This window comes from Talpa occidentalis, unplaced genomic scaffold (genome assembly GCF_014898055.3).
Source record: "Talpa occidentalis isolate TD23 unplaced genomic scaffold, MPIMG_talOcc4v2.1 talOcc4.2, whole genome shotgun sequence".
Taxonomy (NCBI): Eukaryota; Metazoa; Chordata; class Mammalia; order Eulipotyphla; family Talpidae; genus Talpa; species Talpa occidentalis.
In genome coordinates this window covers 27,765,886-27,783,139 of record NW_023602073.1, presented here as the reverse complement: position 1 = coordinate 27,783,139, position 17,254 = coordinate 27,765,886, and the positions used below count along the sequence as shown (strand labels likewise).

Sequence of the window (17,254 nt, the reverse complement as noted above, 5' to 3'; positions counted from 1 at the left end):
TAAAATAATTATGAAAGATTAACCTTTAAATTCTATGCATATAAGCAAGAAGATAAATTGAGGTCTATATTACATAAATATATTTTTCAAAATATGGTTTAACTTATTTTGTTCAAAGATTAATGAATCAGTCAATAACTATGTCTTTACTGACCACCTTCTAGACTCCTACAGTAGAAACTGTGGATAGCTACAGAGGAATTTAATAACATGATCTTCACTCTCATGCAAGTTGCAGACAAATTGACAATTAGGATTCACACTTTGAAGTGATATGTGAACATACAACAGCATTGTGGTAAATAAACATATATGCATATAAGTAAGTATGCTAACAATTTTGGAGAACACTAAATCAAGCACTGATTTTAGAGAAGGGGCTCTTCTGAGTCACATATGGAGAGTGGGGAACATAAAAATAGCTATGTTTATTCTCGTCCATGACGGTACAGTGAAATGAGAAGTCTTTTCATTGCCCCTTTCATGTCCTTATTCCTCAAAGTATATATAAAAGGATTAAGCATAGGAGTCACCAAACTGTAAAACAGGGACATTAGTTTGTTTTTGTCTTGGGAATTAGCTGCAGAAGGTTGCACATACATAATAATCACTGGCCCATAGAAGAGAGATACAACAATAACATGAGAACCACATGTGTTAAAGGCCTTCTTCTTTCCCTCTGAGGACTTAATCTTGAGCACGGTAGCTACAATGAACCCATAGGAGACAAGGATAAATGACAAGGGCACCAGGGAATAGAACGCCCCCACAATGGAGAGCATAGCTACATTGAATGTGGTATCGACACATGACATCTTGATCATCACGGGAACCTCACATAGGAAATCATCTACCTTGTTATTACCACAAAGTGGCAGCTGGACTGTGAGAGATGACTGGAGCAAGGAGTTAATCAAACCACTTAGCCATGCCAAGGCCACTAGGAGCAAACAGAGTCGCTGATGCATGATGGCTGAGTACCTCAAGGGCTTGCAGATGGCCATGTAACGATCCAAGGACATCACAGCTAAGAGGATGCATTCAGTGGCCCCCAGGAAGTGAAACATGTAAAACTGGGTCACACAACCTCCATAGCTGATAGACTTATCTGGGCCCCATAGGTTCAACAGCAGTTGAGGGATGGTAGTTGCTGTAAAGCACAGGTCCAGAAAAGAGAGGTTGGAAAGGAAGAAGTACATAGGGCTGTCAAGCTGAGGATCTATCCTGGATACCACAATAATTAAAATGTTCCCCACAAGAGTGCAAATGTAAAAAATCAGCACCATTATGAAGAGTGGCATTTCTAGCCAGGGATGGTCAGAGAAACCCAAAAGAATGAAAATCTTTGGGATACTTGCGTTGCTTGGGTTCATGACTGTTGCTGCTTTTGTTGGTGAATTCAAGTCAACGTGAAGACATATTTCCATATTGTCTTTTCTTGTGGTCAATTAATTCTTTTATATAAAGAGTATTATGAAGGTTTTTTCTCTGCGATGTAACTCCAGGAAAGTGATTTGATACATGAAAAATAAAACAGTGAGTCCAAATGCAAAATTATTATTTGCTGTGCATCTAAAAGAAAGACTAGCAAATATGTCTATTTTTATCCAAGAAATGTAATACAGTATTTTTATAGGAAATTATTAGGAAAAGGGAAATCTAAAATTCCTCTTAATGTTAGAAAAATAACGAAATGAAAGACTATATCTGAAGGACCACATGTACTGACTTACCTTATGTGTACAATTCTTTATCTATAGTCTGTTCACCTTGGCCATGCTCTGGATGAACATGAGTTGACTTAAGTAAGTTCAGAAATCATTGTGCTCCAGTGAGATTGGTCTGATGGGAAAGGAAACAAGACATATTCCTATTTGTAAGTCTAAGCTTCAAATCCTAAAATGATTTTTGCCAAAACAAAACATTTGTCAAAAAGGAAACATGCACCCAAAAGGAAATATTCCTTAAACATGATCAATATTTGAAAAACAAGACAATAATTGGTTGTACAACCAGTTGATACAGATCATTTAAGACACCAGTGCTTAAAAAGTACAGTATGATGTATGTTAGTGTTTATCACGCTTGGATTTGTACTCATTTGACAATTATATTCTATTTTGTTGATTTATTATATTTGTTTCCATTACAAGGATGAGTATATGTGTATATGTGTGACCTGAGTTATGATGTAATATGCATATCTCAATATAGATAATGGTAAAAAATTTGAAAAATATTGGTCTAGTGGGAAAAAAAAAAAAGAAAACAATAATCCTGGGTAAATTCTATTGTCAAAATTAACACATATACCCTTTATGTGTTGCTTAAAGATTTGGAACCTCCCTCATTTACCTAGTTATGCTGAGGATAGACTAACTCAATATGTGTGATTACACTTTATTAAGTGTTATGCTTAATGTTGGCCTAGTGATTTTCATTGAGTAGATTGCCCAGTTTGACTATGTTTATACCTGATAATTAGTCTTCTTTAGGTTGTGTCCAAATATTGAAAGTGTTCATATCCCCCCCAATGTCTTATAAAGAATTGCACTTCTATCTTGTAATTTCCCCAAATTACTCACATCACTTGACTTTATTCTGATGTTAATAATATTAACATTTTTATGTTAATTCACATATATTTTAGTTAATGGAAATGCCCACAAATGCATATCTTATTTCTATATTATGTTTCCAAAAGAAGCATGCTTCAATATTTTAGGTTATAATGATACTCATTGTTATCAAAAGTGTCAATTTACCCTTGCCTTTTTTGAGCATAAAGATATTTTACATCAAGGTCCCAAAATACATAATTTGTGTAAAAATATAAAGTCAATCAAGCTAAGCCATCACTTCCTCTCATATATTAATACAATACCTACCTTGAATCACTGTTGATGTTCAATAGTAGAATTTCATTTTCTTGCAAAAATATACATTAACCTTTTCTTTCCATTACAATTAAATATTAATTGGAAACAAGAACTGAAAATTACCTCTGTATCCAGTGACTTTACATTATAGCACAGGTTATCACTTTGCTTATTTGATTTGAAGTATCCCCAATGTTTGAAGGTGTAAACCTATTTTATGCTAAAATAATTGTTAAGGAAGGGTTCTCACAAAGTTGTGAAACATTTTCTTCATATAGATAATGAATCCCAATGGATATTTCTTAGCAAAAAAAAAAAATGCTATAGAAATTCCCCAGTGTATATATACTAACTAGCTTCTAACTTTCTACCAGCCTCTATAAAATGAAATAAATATTTAGAATTTTATTTTTGTATAAAATGGACTCAAGACTAAAAAACTATTAGAAAATCCAGTCTATTTCAATAATTTCATAGAAAATTTCTTTGATTAACAAAAAATTAAGACCTCAAGTTAGATTTTGATGTCAAGATAGAATTTTCTTATATTGATATTTTTCTCAGAATTTTATATTTTGAGATTTCTTCTATAAAAATGCAGGCCAGTTTTTCATGTATACAGAGAAAGAGAGATAGTGACCTTCCAACAGAATTCTAAGGAAACAAAAAGTTATTGTCTTCAAATCTTTCTCCCACAATAGCCTAGCACAGTGTGAACATTTTACCTGATCTAATATTAAATTCTATATTAAAATTCCTCATATTCTTGAAATAATAAAAGTATTATTATGTTAATTCTTGAAATAATAAAAGTATTATTTCAAGAATTAACATAAGCAGTTTCAGTCAATCTGTAAATATTTGTTCAATGTCCACTGTGTGACTTTTCTGTATACTTCAAATATGACAGTGAACAATGACAAACTAAAATTTGGTGTGATGAATCAGAAAAATAGTATGCTTTTTCTTTTTCTCAATAGCAGTTAACTTGGCTCTAGAATGACTGAAATAGTAGTGAAGTACTTCACAAGGTACAAACTAACACCTGGTAGAAAATACATATTGGGTTCATTAGATTTAATGTGGAGCCTATAAGTTTGAAAATATGGATCCTGAAACTTTCAACCTTCACCATTTTCACTGTTCTGCTTTACTGGGGTGTAACTGACAAATAGCATTGTGTAAGCTTAATGTGTACAATGTGATGATTTGATATACATACATATTGTGAAATGATTACCACACTAATTACAGTTAACACATCCATTGCTTCACATAGTTACTTTCTTTTTGTTTTAAGAACACTTAAGATCTACTCTTTCAGCAAATTTCAAGTCTATAATACAGTATTGTTAATTATAGTCACCAGGATGTATATTAGATTATTAGAATTTATTCACCTTATAACTGAAAAAAATTGTAACTTTTGACAAATATCACCTCATTTACCCCCACACCCAAGAACCTGGTAACCATCAATACTCTCTGTTTCTATACGCTCTATGTTTTAGAAAAGGAAGCTTATGCAGTACTTGTCTTTCTCTGTTTGACATTTCTATACCATAATATCCTTATGGTTCATCTTCATTGTTGTAAGTGGTAGTGTATGTCCTTCTTTTGTATGACTGAATAATATTTCACTGTGCATATATACCACATTTTGTTTATCCTTTTAACCATTGTTGGGCACTTAGGTTGCTTTTAGATTTTGGTCATTATGAATCATGCAATGAGCATTGGGTACAGATATCTCTTTGACATAATGGTACTTTCTATTATTTCTTATATTTTAATTGATTTTTTAATTGATGTAACATTGGCTTACTTTATTGTTGTTGGTATTTTGAAAATATAGGATCCTCCCACCTCAGTATCACCACTGCAGTTCATTTCATCCATATACATATGTAGAAGAGTGATTACTGGATTATATGGTATTTATATGTTTGGAGGAAGCTTCATACTTTTTTCTATATATGGTTTTGATTTGCATTTACCACATAATTAGTAATACTGAGTACCTTCTCACTACCTGTTGGCCATTTATATGTTGCCTTTGGAAAAGTGTCTATTCACATCCTTTGCCCACTTTTACATCAAATTATTTCTTTTTTGCTATGATTTATGTAAATTTTTATGTAATTTTTATATTAACTATGTCAGATGTATGGTTAATGAGTACTTCCTCTCAATCCATAGATTTTTTTTTCATTTTTGTTTAAAGTTTATTTTGTTGTGCAGAACATTTTTTAGTTTGATGTCCTTCTATTTGTTTACTGTGATTTTGCTGCTGGTGTTGTCAACATCATATTAAAAGAAATCTTGCCAAAGCAAACATTAAGGACTTTCCTCCTTTTTTCTATTTTTAGCAAAGAAAAAAAAACAAACAAACAACTTTTCAGCTTTGGTTAGTACACATAGTTTCTTGATTCATTTCAAGTTATTTTTGTGAATATTGTTATATAAGGGCTCTCTTTAATTCATATGCATGTGGTTATTCAGTTTTCTCAGTACCAGTTATTGAAGTCTACCCTTTGATCTCTGTGTTTCTATTTTCATACTAGTACAATGCTGCTTTGACTACTATAACTTAATATTACAATTTAAAATCAGGAAGTGTGATGCTGACTCTGTTATTCTTTCCAGGATTTGGTTGCTTTTAAAGTATTTTGTGATCAAATACAAATATGAGGACAGATTTTCCATGAATTCTGTGAAAAATGGAATTGGAATTTCCATAAGAATTATAGTTATTTTATAGATGGTTTTGGTTAGCATGGACTGCTTAACAATACTGTCTTCTGATTACTGCATGTAGAGTATTTACTACTTGTTTGAGTTTCTTCAATATAATTTGTTGATAACTCATTTTCAGTGTACAGAAATTTTACCTCTTTGATTAAAATTTATTCCTATTTGATACATTATTTTTGATGCTATTGTAAATGGGATTTTTAAAATTCCTTTTTCAAATAGATGGTTATTCTTTTTTCATATATTTATTTTACAACGTTGTTCATGTTTGCACAGTGTTCGATTTCTCCCCTCAGGTTTAATCCCCATAAAATGTCCATCACCTAATCACCAATGAATCATCACCATTATCTCTTATGATCATCCCTCCCCATTAGAACTTCCAACTTTTTAAAGGAATTTATTCATCATTGGTTATTTTTGGCAACATTAAAACAGAAAACTATTATGGCTAATTTATCCTCATCTATTTGGCATTTAATTGAGCAATTATTCAATGGAGTATATAATGCTCCTGGCTAATCTATCATTCACCATACTTAATCATACAAGATGTGAGGATATGTGAGTCCTACTAGGTTGCTTCTATTATTTTAAAACATTTAAATATTAAGTTTTAAAATTTATCATTCAAGATGAGTTATTTTTTGAAAATAGCCTTTGATTGGAACTATTCTATATACTCACCAATAAAATAAAACTATTTGATAGATGGTTATTCTGTTGAAACAGAGTATTTTTGAATATTTATTTTGCTTTCTGGCTTTGATGATTTTTTATTCTATTTTTTTAAGTAACATTAGTTTATAACACTATATAAATTTTAGAAGTATGTTACCATACCATACATACCAAAAATAAAAACAGTCCTTTACAATAATCCATTGATATCCCTCTCCAATTGCTGTCCACTTTCACCTCCCCTTGTTGTAGCATCAACTTTATAGTCACATTTCTAGGGTTTGTTTTTGGGTGATGCTTTGTTTTGCTTTTTTGTAGTCCATATATATTTGAAACCAGTTGGTATTTGTCTTTCTCCTTGTAACTTATTATGCTTAACATATTCCTCTCCAGTTCCATCTATGGTGTCACAAACTGCAAGAGTTCTTTTTTTTTTTTAATTACACTTTTTCCTTTTTTTTTTTTAAGATTTATTTATTTATTTATTTATTTATTTATTTATATAAGCACTGGGTATAGTCAGAAGCGCGGGAGGGTGAGAGAATTCACCAGAGTCAGAGTGGGGAACAGAACAGGCAGACTGATGAAATACACTGCTGAGGGGAGCAGCGGACGTGGCAGGAGAGGTTTCTCGCCATGTGGGATGCTTGCTGGGCCAGGGATCAAACTGGCACTGCAGAGGCTGCAGGCAGCTTCGCAGCCCAGCGCTCAACTGCTGCGCCACCAGGGGAGGCCCAAGAGTTCATATTTTTATAGCTATATAGTATTACACTGCATATTTATCTCACATCTTCTTAATCCACTCATCTGTTGTTGAACATGTAGATAATTTCCATAATTTGCAAATACTGTAAATACAGCTTCAATGGACACAGAAGTGCATATATCCCTTTGAATAAGTATTTTTGCATTCTTCAGCTATATACATGGAAGTGGAAACGCTAGGTGGTATGATAGATCTATTTTTAATATTTTGGCAAGTCCCTCTCCCCCCACATCCTTGACAATACGTCTTGTTTCTCTTCTTTTTGATATGGGTCATTTTTCAGGTTGAGATGATCTCATACTGTTCTAATTTGTCTTTTTTTATGATAAATAATAATAAGTATTTCATCATAATCCTGATGATCATGTTATATCTTCTATGGAAACCTTTTGCTCTTCTGCCCATTTTTGATTGGGCTATGTTTGTTTTTGTTGATATGTATTAGTTATTTATATATCTTGGATATTAGTCCCTTGTTAGTGCCCAAATATTTTCTCCCATTTGATATGGTGTCTTTTCATTTTAATGATATTTTATTTTGGCATGGAAATTTTTTTCATTTTGATGCAGTCCAATTTGTGCATTTTTGTTTTTGTTTCTTTTGCTGTTGAAGTTGAGGTCTCAAAGATATTCTTGAAGTATAGTAATATTGCCTGTTTTCTTCTATGTGTTTCATAGTTTCAGGTCCTAAATTCAAGTATTTAGTCCATTTCAGGTTGATTTTTGTGTGTGGTATGACAGAGCGGTCTAGTTTTATTCTTTGCATGTGGTTGTCCAGTTTTTTGAATACCATTAGTTGCAGAAATATTTCTCTATTTTATACTCCTTATTACCGTGTTATAGATTAACTATCCATATGTTTTGTTTTATTTCTGGATTTTCATTGTGAAGGAGAAAGAAAAGTATTCCCTGATAAGAGATGCTGAAGGAGTTTTGCAACACTAGATTTCACCTACAATGAATAATAAATATCTTATATATTTCATATTTGAAGAAATCTACCAAAAAAATAACAAGAAAATTAATGAAATCAGACAAAATGAAACTAGAAAATCTTTATATAGCAATAATCACCTTAAATGTAAATGGATTCAACTCACCAATCAAAGGAGAGTGGTTGATTGGATCAGAAAATAAAACAACCAACCGTCTGCTGTCTCCAGGTAATTCAGCTAAACTTCAAAGATAAATATAGGCTTAAATAGTAGAAAACTAATCCTACAGACAAGTAGATGCCTCATATCCCTTTCCCAAGCCCAAAAAGGGCTGGAACAGTTATATCAACAGTTATATATTTAAAAAAAAATTCTGGTCTAAAAAGGGTAGCAAGAAACAGGTATAGGCACTATATAATGATTAAGGTACCACTACATCTAGAAGATTTAACACCCTTCAATATATATGCAGCAAATGAAGGAGCATTGAAATCCAAAAGCAACTGTCAAAAAATATAAAAACAGATATTGTAAAAAATACAGTGATAGTAGGGAACTTCAACATCCACTTTAATCAACAGCCAGATCAATCAGATAGAAATACAATAAGTAAAACAATAACCTGAAAAGACAATATACACGAGATGAGCTTACTAAAGACAGTTATAGAGTAATCCACCTCCAGAAAGTTGAGGATACATTATTCTCAAGTGGACATGGAACATTCCAAAGGATAGACCACCAAAAAAAAAAAAACCTCAAAAATTCATGAATATTGAAATAATATCAAGTTTCTTCTCTGATCAAAACTATTGAAATAGAAACCAACTGCATACATAATACAGGTTTAACTTCTGGTATGTGGAGAATGAATAATGCTGCACCTCCCCCTGCAGTGACCCTCAGGGCTAATGGCTGTTGCCATGATCCCTGAGGTCCGGCGTGGGCAAAGAACCGAATGCCTGCCAAAAAATAACGACCACCAGAAGCCGCCACAGAGATGATTAAAAAAAATGCTGACCACCTGAAACCTTATCTTGCTTTCTCAAGGCCCACAAACTTTATTCTGCTACAACTGTCTTTCTAAAGTCTTTCCTTTTTCTGGTCATTGATTGCTAATTAAAAAACATACCTAATTTAATAATTAGGATAATGCAAATGAAACATTACTAAACACTGTGTTATAATAGAATTGTTGGTTTAAAAATCTTTCTATTATGTGCTTGACTTTAGTACCTTTGATATTAACTGCATTATAATATAAATTCACCCATGACAATTAATTATGAGTAAACATAAGTAAGTAATAGTAGTAGTTAGTACAACAAGAATATAAGAAAGAGTTAATAGCCTGTCTACTTAGGAATGCAGCTAGGTCCAGATGTATTTTGGATATAAATCACTGCCCTGTCAATGATAAGCTAAACCTATGAGCAAGCTGATTTCTTTGATGTTCACTGTTCCTATGCCTTTAGAAAAAAACATATATATACTAACCACTAACAAAAATAAAAGTGCACTCAGATTTACACTCTCTCTTGAAGTGTGTCTGTTTGTTATTTCTTTAACCGAATCCCTGACCACCCTGCGCAGTCTCTCAACCCTGAGATGGCCTCATCGTCTACTGCTGTGCTGGTCCGGGGCAGAATAACATACTACTAAATGACTATTAGGTTAATGATGAAATCAAAGGAGAAATTAAGTAACACCTGAAGACAAGAACTACCAAAATCTATATGACACAACAAAAACAATACTCAGAGAGACCCATGCCGCACTGTAAGTTCACATCAAGAAACAAGAGCTCAGGGGCCTCAGGGGCCTCCCTGGTGGTGCAAGGGGTTAAGCACAGCACTATGAAGCAATCTGCAGCCTCTGCAGCATGAGTTCGATCCCGGCCAGCCAGGGAGCAACCCACATGACGAGGCAGACCTCTCCTGTCTCACCCGCTGCTCCTCTCAGCAGTGTATTTCAGTCAGTCTGCCTGTTCTGCTCCCTACTCTGTCTCTGGTGAATCCTCTTACCCCCCACCCCCCGCCTTTGGCCTGTACCCCAGTGTAGGGTAAGGAAAAATGTCAGGCTTTTCTGCCCTCCAGCCATCAGGATAGATGATGGATCCTTGCAGTCCTGAATGCATGCCTGATGGTGGGCATCTGGAGTAGGGTGTGGGCATGGGTGGATGGGATTCACCTGAGCTGAGACTGGACTTTTGAGGGCAGCGTCACGGGGACGCCAGCAGAAGCCAAAAGAGAAGCCGAGAAAGAAGCAGCAGAAGCCGAGATAGAAGCAGAGAACGCCAGAGAGCCCAGATGGAGTGAAGACTTGCTGGGGGCTGGGAGGCCTGCCAAATGCCTAGTGAACCCCAATAAAAGACCTGCAAAAAACCACTGAGGACCCTGACTTCTCCTTTACCCGGTCTGCTGGATCATAGAAAACCTGCACTGTGTCCATTCCTGCCCTTACACCCAATTTTAGTATGCATAAATAAATAAATCTTTTTAAAAAGAAAGAAACAAGAGCTCAGATAAATAACATTACCAGGGAATTAGAAAAGAAGAAGAAACAATACCAAACACCAAAAGAAAAAGAAAATAAATCCAACCTCAGTATAGGTCAGTTGGGCACCCTGGTTCCATTCAACCCAGGAAAAGATTAGAGTAGTTTCTTCTCATACCATACTGCCACACAGGGTACCTAATTTAGTCAAAGTAACTGCCCTAGTATAGTACAGTTCCCAGTTCCCCTGATGTATGGATTGAACAAACAAGGGCAACCTGAGAGATAGTACTGGTCACACAGCCCCTTTACTACTGGAGACTCCTGAAATGAAGAAATTCTCTCCCTACTGTAAAGGCAGGACAGGACACAGTGCAGGTTTCCTGATCCCATGCAGACCGGGTAAAGGAGAAGTCAGAGTCCTCAGTGGTTTTTTGCAGGTCTTTTATTGGGGTTCACCAGGCATATGGCAGGCAGGGGTGCTGGCTGGTCTTCACTCTATCTGAGCTCTCTGGAGTTCGTTCTGCTGCTTCTCGGCTTCTCTTTCGGCTTCGGCTTCGGCTTCTACTGCTGCTGCTGGCATCCCCGTGACGCCGCCCTTAAAAAGCACAGTCTCAGCCCAGCTGAATCCCATCTACCTATGCCCACACCCTATTCCAGGTGCCCGCCATCAGGCATGCATTCAGGACAAGGATCCATCATCTATCCTGATGGCGGAAGGGCAGAAAAGCCTGATATTTTCTTTACCCCACACCTACATACTGGCAGAATCCTAAAAGAGTGGCTAATTTGCCTCTTTTGTCTCCCAGCAGCCTACTTTGGCAAACATACAATACATGTTACAAACTCTATTAATGTTAGTTGAATGGAGAATACATATATATATATATATATATATAAGAAGAAATAAACTTGTACTATAGATATGATTGCATACCAATTGGTGGATATAATCTATAGAGATTTCAATGTCATAGCAGAAAGGAGACCTAAGTCTGTAACTATTTTCTTTGAGAGATGGGACAGGACAGAGATTAGGAAGAACGGAGAAAAGATGTGGAGAGGGACTAGGTTATCCATTAAGGAAGAATCAGTGTGTTTACTGCAAGGAAGAGGGATATTGGAAGGACAGGTGTCTCAGGTTGGTAACAAGGAAGTGGAGAAACAATGAGGGGAGGGAAAGGAAAGGAAACAGATAGCAGCATAGAAGGAAGCTTCAGAAAACGGTCACAGAGGCAATACAGGTGAAGTAAAAAGAATGAAGTAGTGTAGAGGGAGGAAAGGAGATGAAAGGAAATCCAGGAAGGGGATCAGAAGAAAAGTAGGAGAGTGCAAGGGCTCCACTTAATATGAAAAAGTCTGTTGTGATGAACTCTGGAGCCCTGAGTAACTGTCACTCTGAGAGTTCATTTGATTGGGTTTGGATTTTTTTTCATAGACACTGAAGCAACTATTTGGTTTTCAATTCTAAATTAGCTTGGTCCAGTAATAGGACTGTACCCGCCACTGGGGTTATGGGGAGACTGCAAAAGAAAGCCTTCTAAAACCTCTGAAAGCTCAATTTGTTGATATAAATCTCCAACATAGCTTTCTATCCGTGGAAGAGTGACAAATTTTCCTTTTTTGGTTGTGACCTTTTAATTAATAGAACCACAAATAACTAGCAGTTCAACTGCCAAAGCACCAGAGTCTTAATTGCCAAACTGTAAGGGCTGGAATAGACACGGTGCAGGTTTTCTGATCCCATGCAGACTGGGTAAAGGAGGAGTCAGAGTCCTCAGCGGTTTTTTGCAGGTCTTTTATTGGGGTTCACCAGACATATGGCAAGCAGGGGTGCCAGCCCCCAGCAAATCCTCACTCTATCTGGGCTCTGTGGCATTCTCTGCTTCTGCTTCTTCTCTGCTTCTCTCTTGGCTTCTCTTTCGGCTTCTGCTGCTGCTGGCGTCCCTGTGGCGCCGCCCTTAAAAGCACAGTCTTAGCCCAGGTGAATCCCATCTACCTAGGCCCACACCCTACTCCAGGTGCCCGCCATCAGGCATGCATTCAGGACAAGGATCCATCATCTAGCCTGATGGCGGGAGGGCAGAAAAGCCTGACATTTTTCCTTACCCTACACAAACCCAGCAGCTCCACTGTCAAGAGGCCAGCAACTGTTGAAGTGCCAAAAGACCCAGCGGTTTAGTTACCAAACACTCCAGCTCTACCTTTTCCCCCTCAACTCAGTTAAGGAAGTCAAGTTTGGAAATCTCCATTTATACCACCCACTTGGCTTAGAAGTTGCTCTTCACTGTTTCTCTTACAGCATTAATGTCAAAAAGTGAATAAATTGAATCTAACCATCATATACATTAGTTATACTCAAACTGAAAGACATTGTTCAGTAAACAGCCTGCTCTTCTCAAACAAAATATTAAGTTTATTAAAGACAAAGACTAAGAAATATATCCAGATTGACAGAAACTGAGCCAAGACAAGTAAATCCAATTTGTGATTCTGGATTAGATCTTTCTTTAGGATATATATTCTGAAGTGCTTAAAAGTATATGTGTGTTACTCCTTAATGAATTAGGGTATATTTTAAAAATGCCTATTTTTTTTTTTTATTATTATGGACAGAGCATGATAAAGCACCCTTGGGAAAATATCAGCATTTGTGAAATCAGGTGAAGGTCCAGGGCAACTAGACCTATTTTTCATTTCCGTGATTTTGTTGATGCTGTTGTACTGTAACTGTTGAAATTTTATTATGTTTGGAATCACTTGAGACTCTCATAACATTGGATAGCCTAAGCCCTGTGTTTTTAAAATACATGTGTGACATTTTATCTGGAAGCCAACAGAAGAACAGAGAATGAGCCTATCTGGATGGTAAGCCAGAGTTAGTTTATGTGATTACCTAGATGACCTATATGTACCAATAATCCTTTACTGCTCAGATGCAATACTGTTAGAGTGGCCTGAAGTGTCTTAACCCTGCATTCCTGGGCCCTACAAGTGGCTGGTACAGCCTTGCAGACTGGGTGAAAACTATCCTGCTGTTACAAACAGGATGAAGGTTGAACTCTACACCCTGACATCCAGATTGCTCAAGCTATAGGGGGTGCTGCCTGTCTAGTGCCATGGTCTGAATGTCATGAGTAAGGGCACTGTTGGGAAGGGGGCAGAGAGGAGCAGATGTTTTGAGAGATTTAAAAGGAGCAATGTATGTGGGCTGGCTCTCTTTGTCATTAGAACTGCTCAGCTAACCAAGTGGGTGGCAAGGCTTTGTGCCCAGTGGGGGTGAGACAATTTCAGCAGTGACAGGCCCTTGCCATACCCTGCCCATTCCATTAACTGCAACTCCACCTCCTTCCTCTCTTTTGGTAACTGGACACTATCTTCTCCCTATACCCTGCTAGTTTTCCCTCTCCCTTTACCCTAATTTTTGAAATAAATATTTTTTCTATACCAAAACCCCACTTATGTCCATTGTAGAGCAGGTAACCAGACCTAGAACCAGTGAGAGATGTTCTGACTTGGTGTCTATTTTAGACCTTTTGCTTGGTAACAGTTTGAGAAATAATTGGGTATGTGTATGAGAAACATGGTGACCAGGTTGGAGCATAAGATGAAGTGGATAAAGATTGAGAGGTGAAAATTATTGGAATAAAGAAGCCAGTATAGCCCTCCCAACCTGCAATTTAAACTATTTGTTAGAAATTGAGGATGAAAATGAGAGACTGAAAACAAAAATAGAGCCTGTAACCATGAAGTTCAGCTCATCAGCCTAAGTATCATCATGACAAGCATAGCAGTGTGGAAACTTCTCAGAAACAAAAAAAAAAGTGCCATTTGGCAATGTCCACATTTATCAAGAATATCAAGACTGAAACTTTAAAAAAGAAAATAATGGAATTGCAAGATGTAAAAAATCAATGAAGGAGGCAAAAAAATATGGAAATAGACCAAATGGTAAAAAATGAATCTAACCTAGAAGATGCAATGAGATTAAAAAAGAGAGAGAGAGGGAAAAAAAGGAAAATGAAGGATGGAATACTTTGAGCATTATCTGACACCATGAGGATAAGAATCATAGAAATCCCAGGACAAAAGGGAGAAGAGAGCTGAATAAAAATACAGGAAGCTAAAAGAGCACTACACAACATAAAGAAAGCAATTCTTTATTATGCAAGTTGCATAACAGTAATCTTCCAAGAGTTCAAGACAAAAAGTTCAAGGTAAGGGGTTTGAAAGCAATTCTACAAGCAAATGGGACCCAAAGGAAGGCAGGAACAACCATACTTATATCTAATAAAATAGACTTCCAGCTAAAAAAGTTGAGAAGGGAAAGAGATGTATACAATATAATGATCAGGGGACAATACACCAGGAAGGTACCACACTCATTAATATATATTCACCAAATGCAGGAGCACTAAAATATATTAGATTGTACTATCAAATCTGAAACAGACACTGGGAAAAAAAGACATGTAGTAGGAGATACCCCGCTGTCACCAGTGAGACAAAATAAACACAGGCAAAATTGTCCTAACAAAGATCTAGACCACGTGGACCTAACAAACATCATAGGACACTGCACCCCCAAAATCAAATGCACATTTTTTTAATGTGCCATAAATTATCAAAATGAAAATCAACTACAAAAAGAAAGCAAGGAAATCCTCTACCACATGGAGACTTAGCAAGACACTACTGAAAGGCTTAATAAGTAAATGAAAGAAGAAAAAAAAATACCTATGACAAATGATAATGAGGCTACAACCCTCCAGACTGTATGGGACACAGCAAAAGCAGTATTAAGAGGCAAGTATATAACAATACTGGCCCACATCAAGAAAGAAGAACCCAAATAAATAACCTAATCTCTCATTTCAAGGAATGAGGAAAAGAGGAAACAAACAAATAAACAAACAGACAAACAAACAAACAAAACCCAAAGACCAGTCAAAGAAAGGAAAGAATAAATGTAATAGAAGATAAAAATTCATTAAAAAGATCAATGAAGTAAAAAAATGGTTCTTAAAAAAATGAATAAAATAGACAAACCTCTGGCAAGACTCACAAAGAAAAGGAATAAATTTCAAATGAATAGGAACAGATGAAAGAGGAGGAATTGCAACAGACAAGTCAGAAATCTAGAGGATAAAGATTTACTACGAACGTTTATAAACAAATAGGTTCAACAACCCCGATGAAATGGACAAATTCTTAGAATTATACAATAATTAATGTTTCATAAGGAAGAAGAAAACTTGAACAAACCAATTAAAAACAATTAACTTGAAATCAAAGCTCTCCCAAGAAACAAAAACCCAGGACCAGCTGTTTTCATAAGTGAGTTCTACCAAACATACAAAGATGAACTGATTCCTAACCTTATCAAATTATTTCAAAAAATTAACAAAGAAGGGACACTTCCAAATACATTTTATTAGGCAATATCACACTAATACCAAAACCAAACAAATACAATACACAAAAAATAAAACTGCAGGTCAATCACCCTGATGAACATAAATGCTAAAATCCTCAATAAAATCATATCAAACCAAACCTCACAATGAATTTAAAAGATTTTAAGCCATGAACAACTGAGATTTATTCCAGGGACATAGGAATGGTTCATCTTCCAAAAATCAATCAACATAATTCACCACATATACAAAAAGATAAAAATCATATGATCTTATCAATGAATACCAAAAAGCATCTCAAAAATTTCACCATCCTTCTATGATGAAAGTCTTTGAAAATCTTGGAATAAAAGGAACATATCCTAACACAATAAAAGCCAGATATGAGAAACCCACAGCTAGCATAATCCTCAATGGGAAAAATTGAAAGTCTTTCCACTAAGAAGCAGTAGAAGACAGGGATGTCCATTCTTACCACTACTTTTCAACATAGTAACAGAAGTCCTAGTCAGAGTAATTAGGCAAGAGAAAGATATTTTAAAAAATCCAAATTGGGAACAGATTAATAAAGCTAGCATTACTTGTAGAAGATATGATAGTATATACAGGAGACCCTAAAATAATTCATAAAAACTGAAACAACTGGTTTAATAAAGTGGCAGGTTACAATAAACAACTAATATATAATAAAGGATATATACTGGAACAAAGAAAGTGTCTTCATTAAATGGTGCTTGGAAAACTGGACAGCCACGTGAAAAAGAAAGAAACTTGACCACTATCTCACACCACACACAAAAATATGTATTAGTGATTTGGCTGTAAGACCTGAAATCATAAAACTACAGGAAAATATGAGCAAAACAGTCCATGAAATAAACTTCAGAAACACCTTAGAGGACTTGTATCCAGCAGCAAGGAAAGCAGAGAAAATAACAGCTATGTACAGCTAAAGAGACAGTAATCAAAATAAAGAGACACCCTACTTAATGGGGGAAATATTTGCACACCATAATCTGATAAGGGAACTCAAGATCTATAAAGAGCTCACACAACTCACCAGAAACAAATCAAAAATCCAATCAAAAATGGGAAAAGGAGCTGAATAGACTCTTCTCCAAAGAAAAAGAAATGCAAATGGCCAACAGTATATGAAAAAAAGAAAAGTGTTGATCATCCCTTGTTATCAGGGAACTGAAAAATCAAAACCACAATGATATACAAACTCACACCTGTGAGAATTGACCAAAATTACAAAAACTAGAAACAAGTGTTGGTGAGGATGTGGAGGAAAAGTTATCCTCTCTTGGGAATGCAGACTAGTTC

General features: G+C 35.7%; 1 protein-coding gene across 1 annotated transcript; it reads right to left on the bottom strand.

The window, feature by feature from the left end:
* Positions 1 to 428: 428 nt before the first annotated feature.
* Positions 429 to 1,373, bottom strand: LOC119251078 (olfactory receptor 2B11-like). Its single transcript, XM_037518575.1, has one exon. The coding sequence runs from the start codon at positions 1,371 to 1,373 to the stop codon at positions 429 to 431; it is 945 nt and encodes a 314-aa protein (XP_037374472.1).
* Positions 1,374 to 17,254: the final 15,881 nt, after the last annotated feature.

Bases quoted from the DNA above. Each gene is read 5' to 3' on its own strand.
- LOC119251078 (XM_037518575.1), bottom strand. From the start codon at position 1,373: ATGAACCCAAGCAACGCAAGTATCCCAAAGATTTTCATTCTTTTGGGT.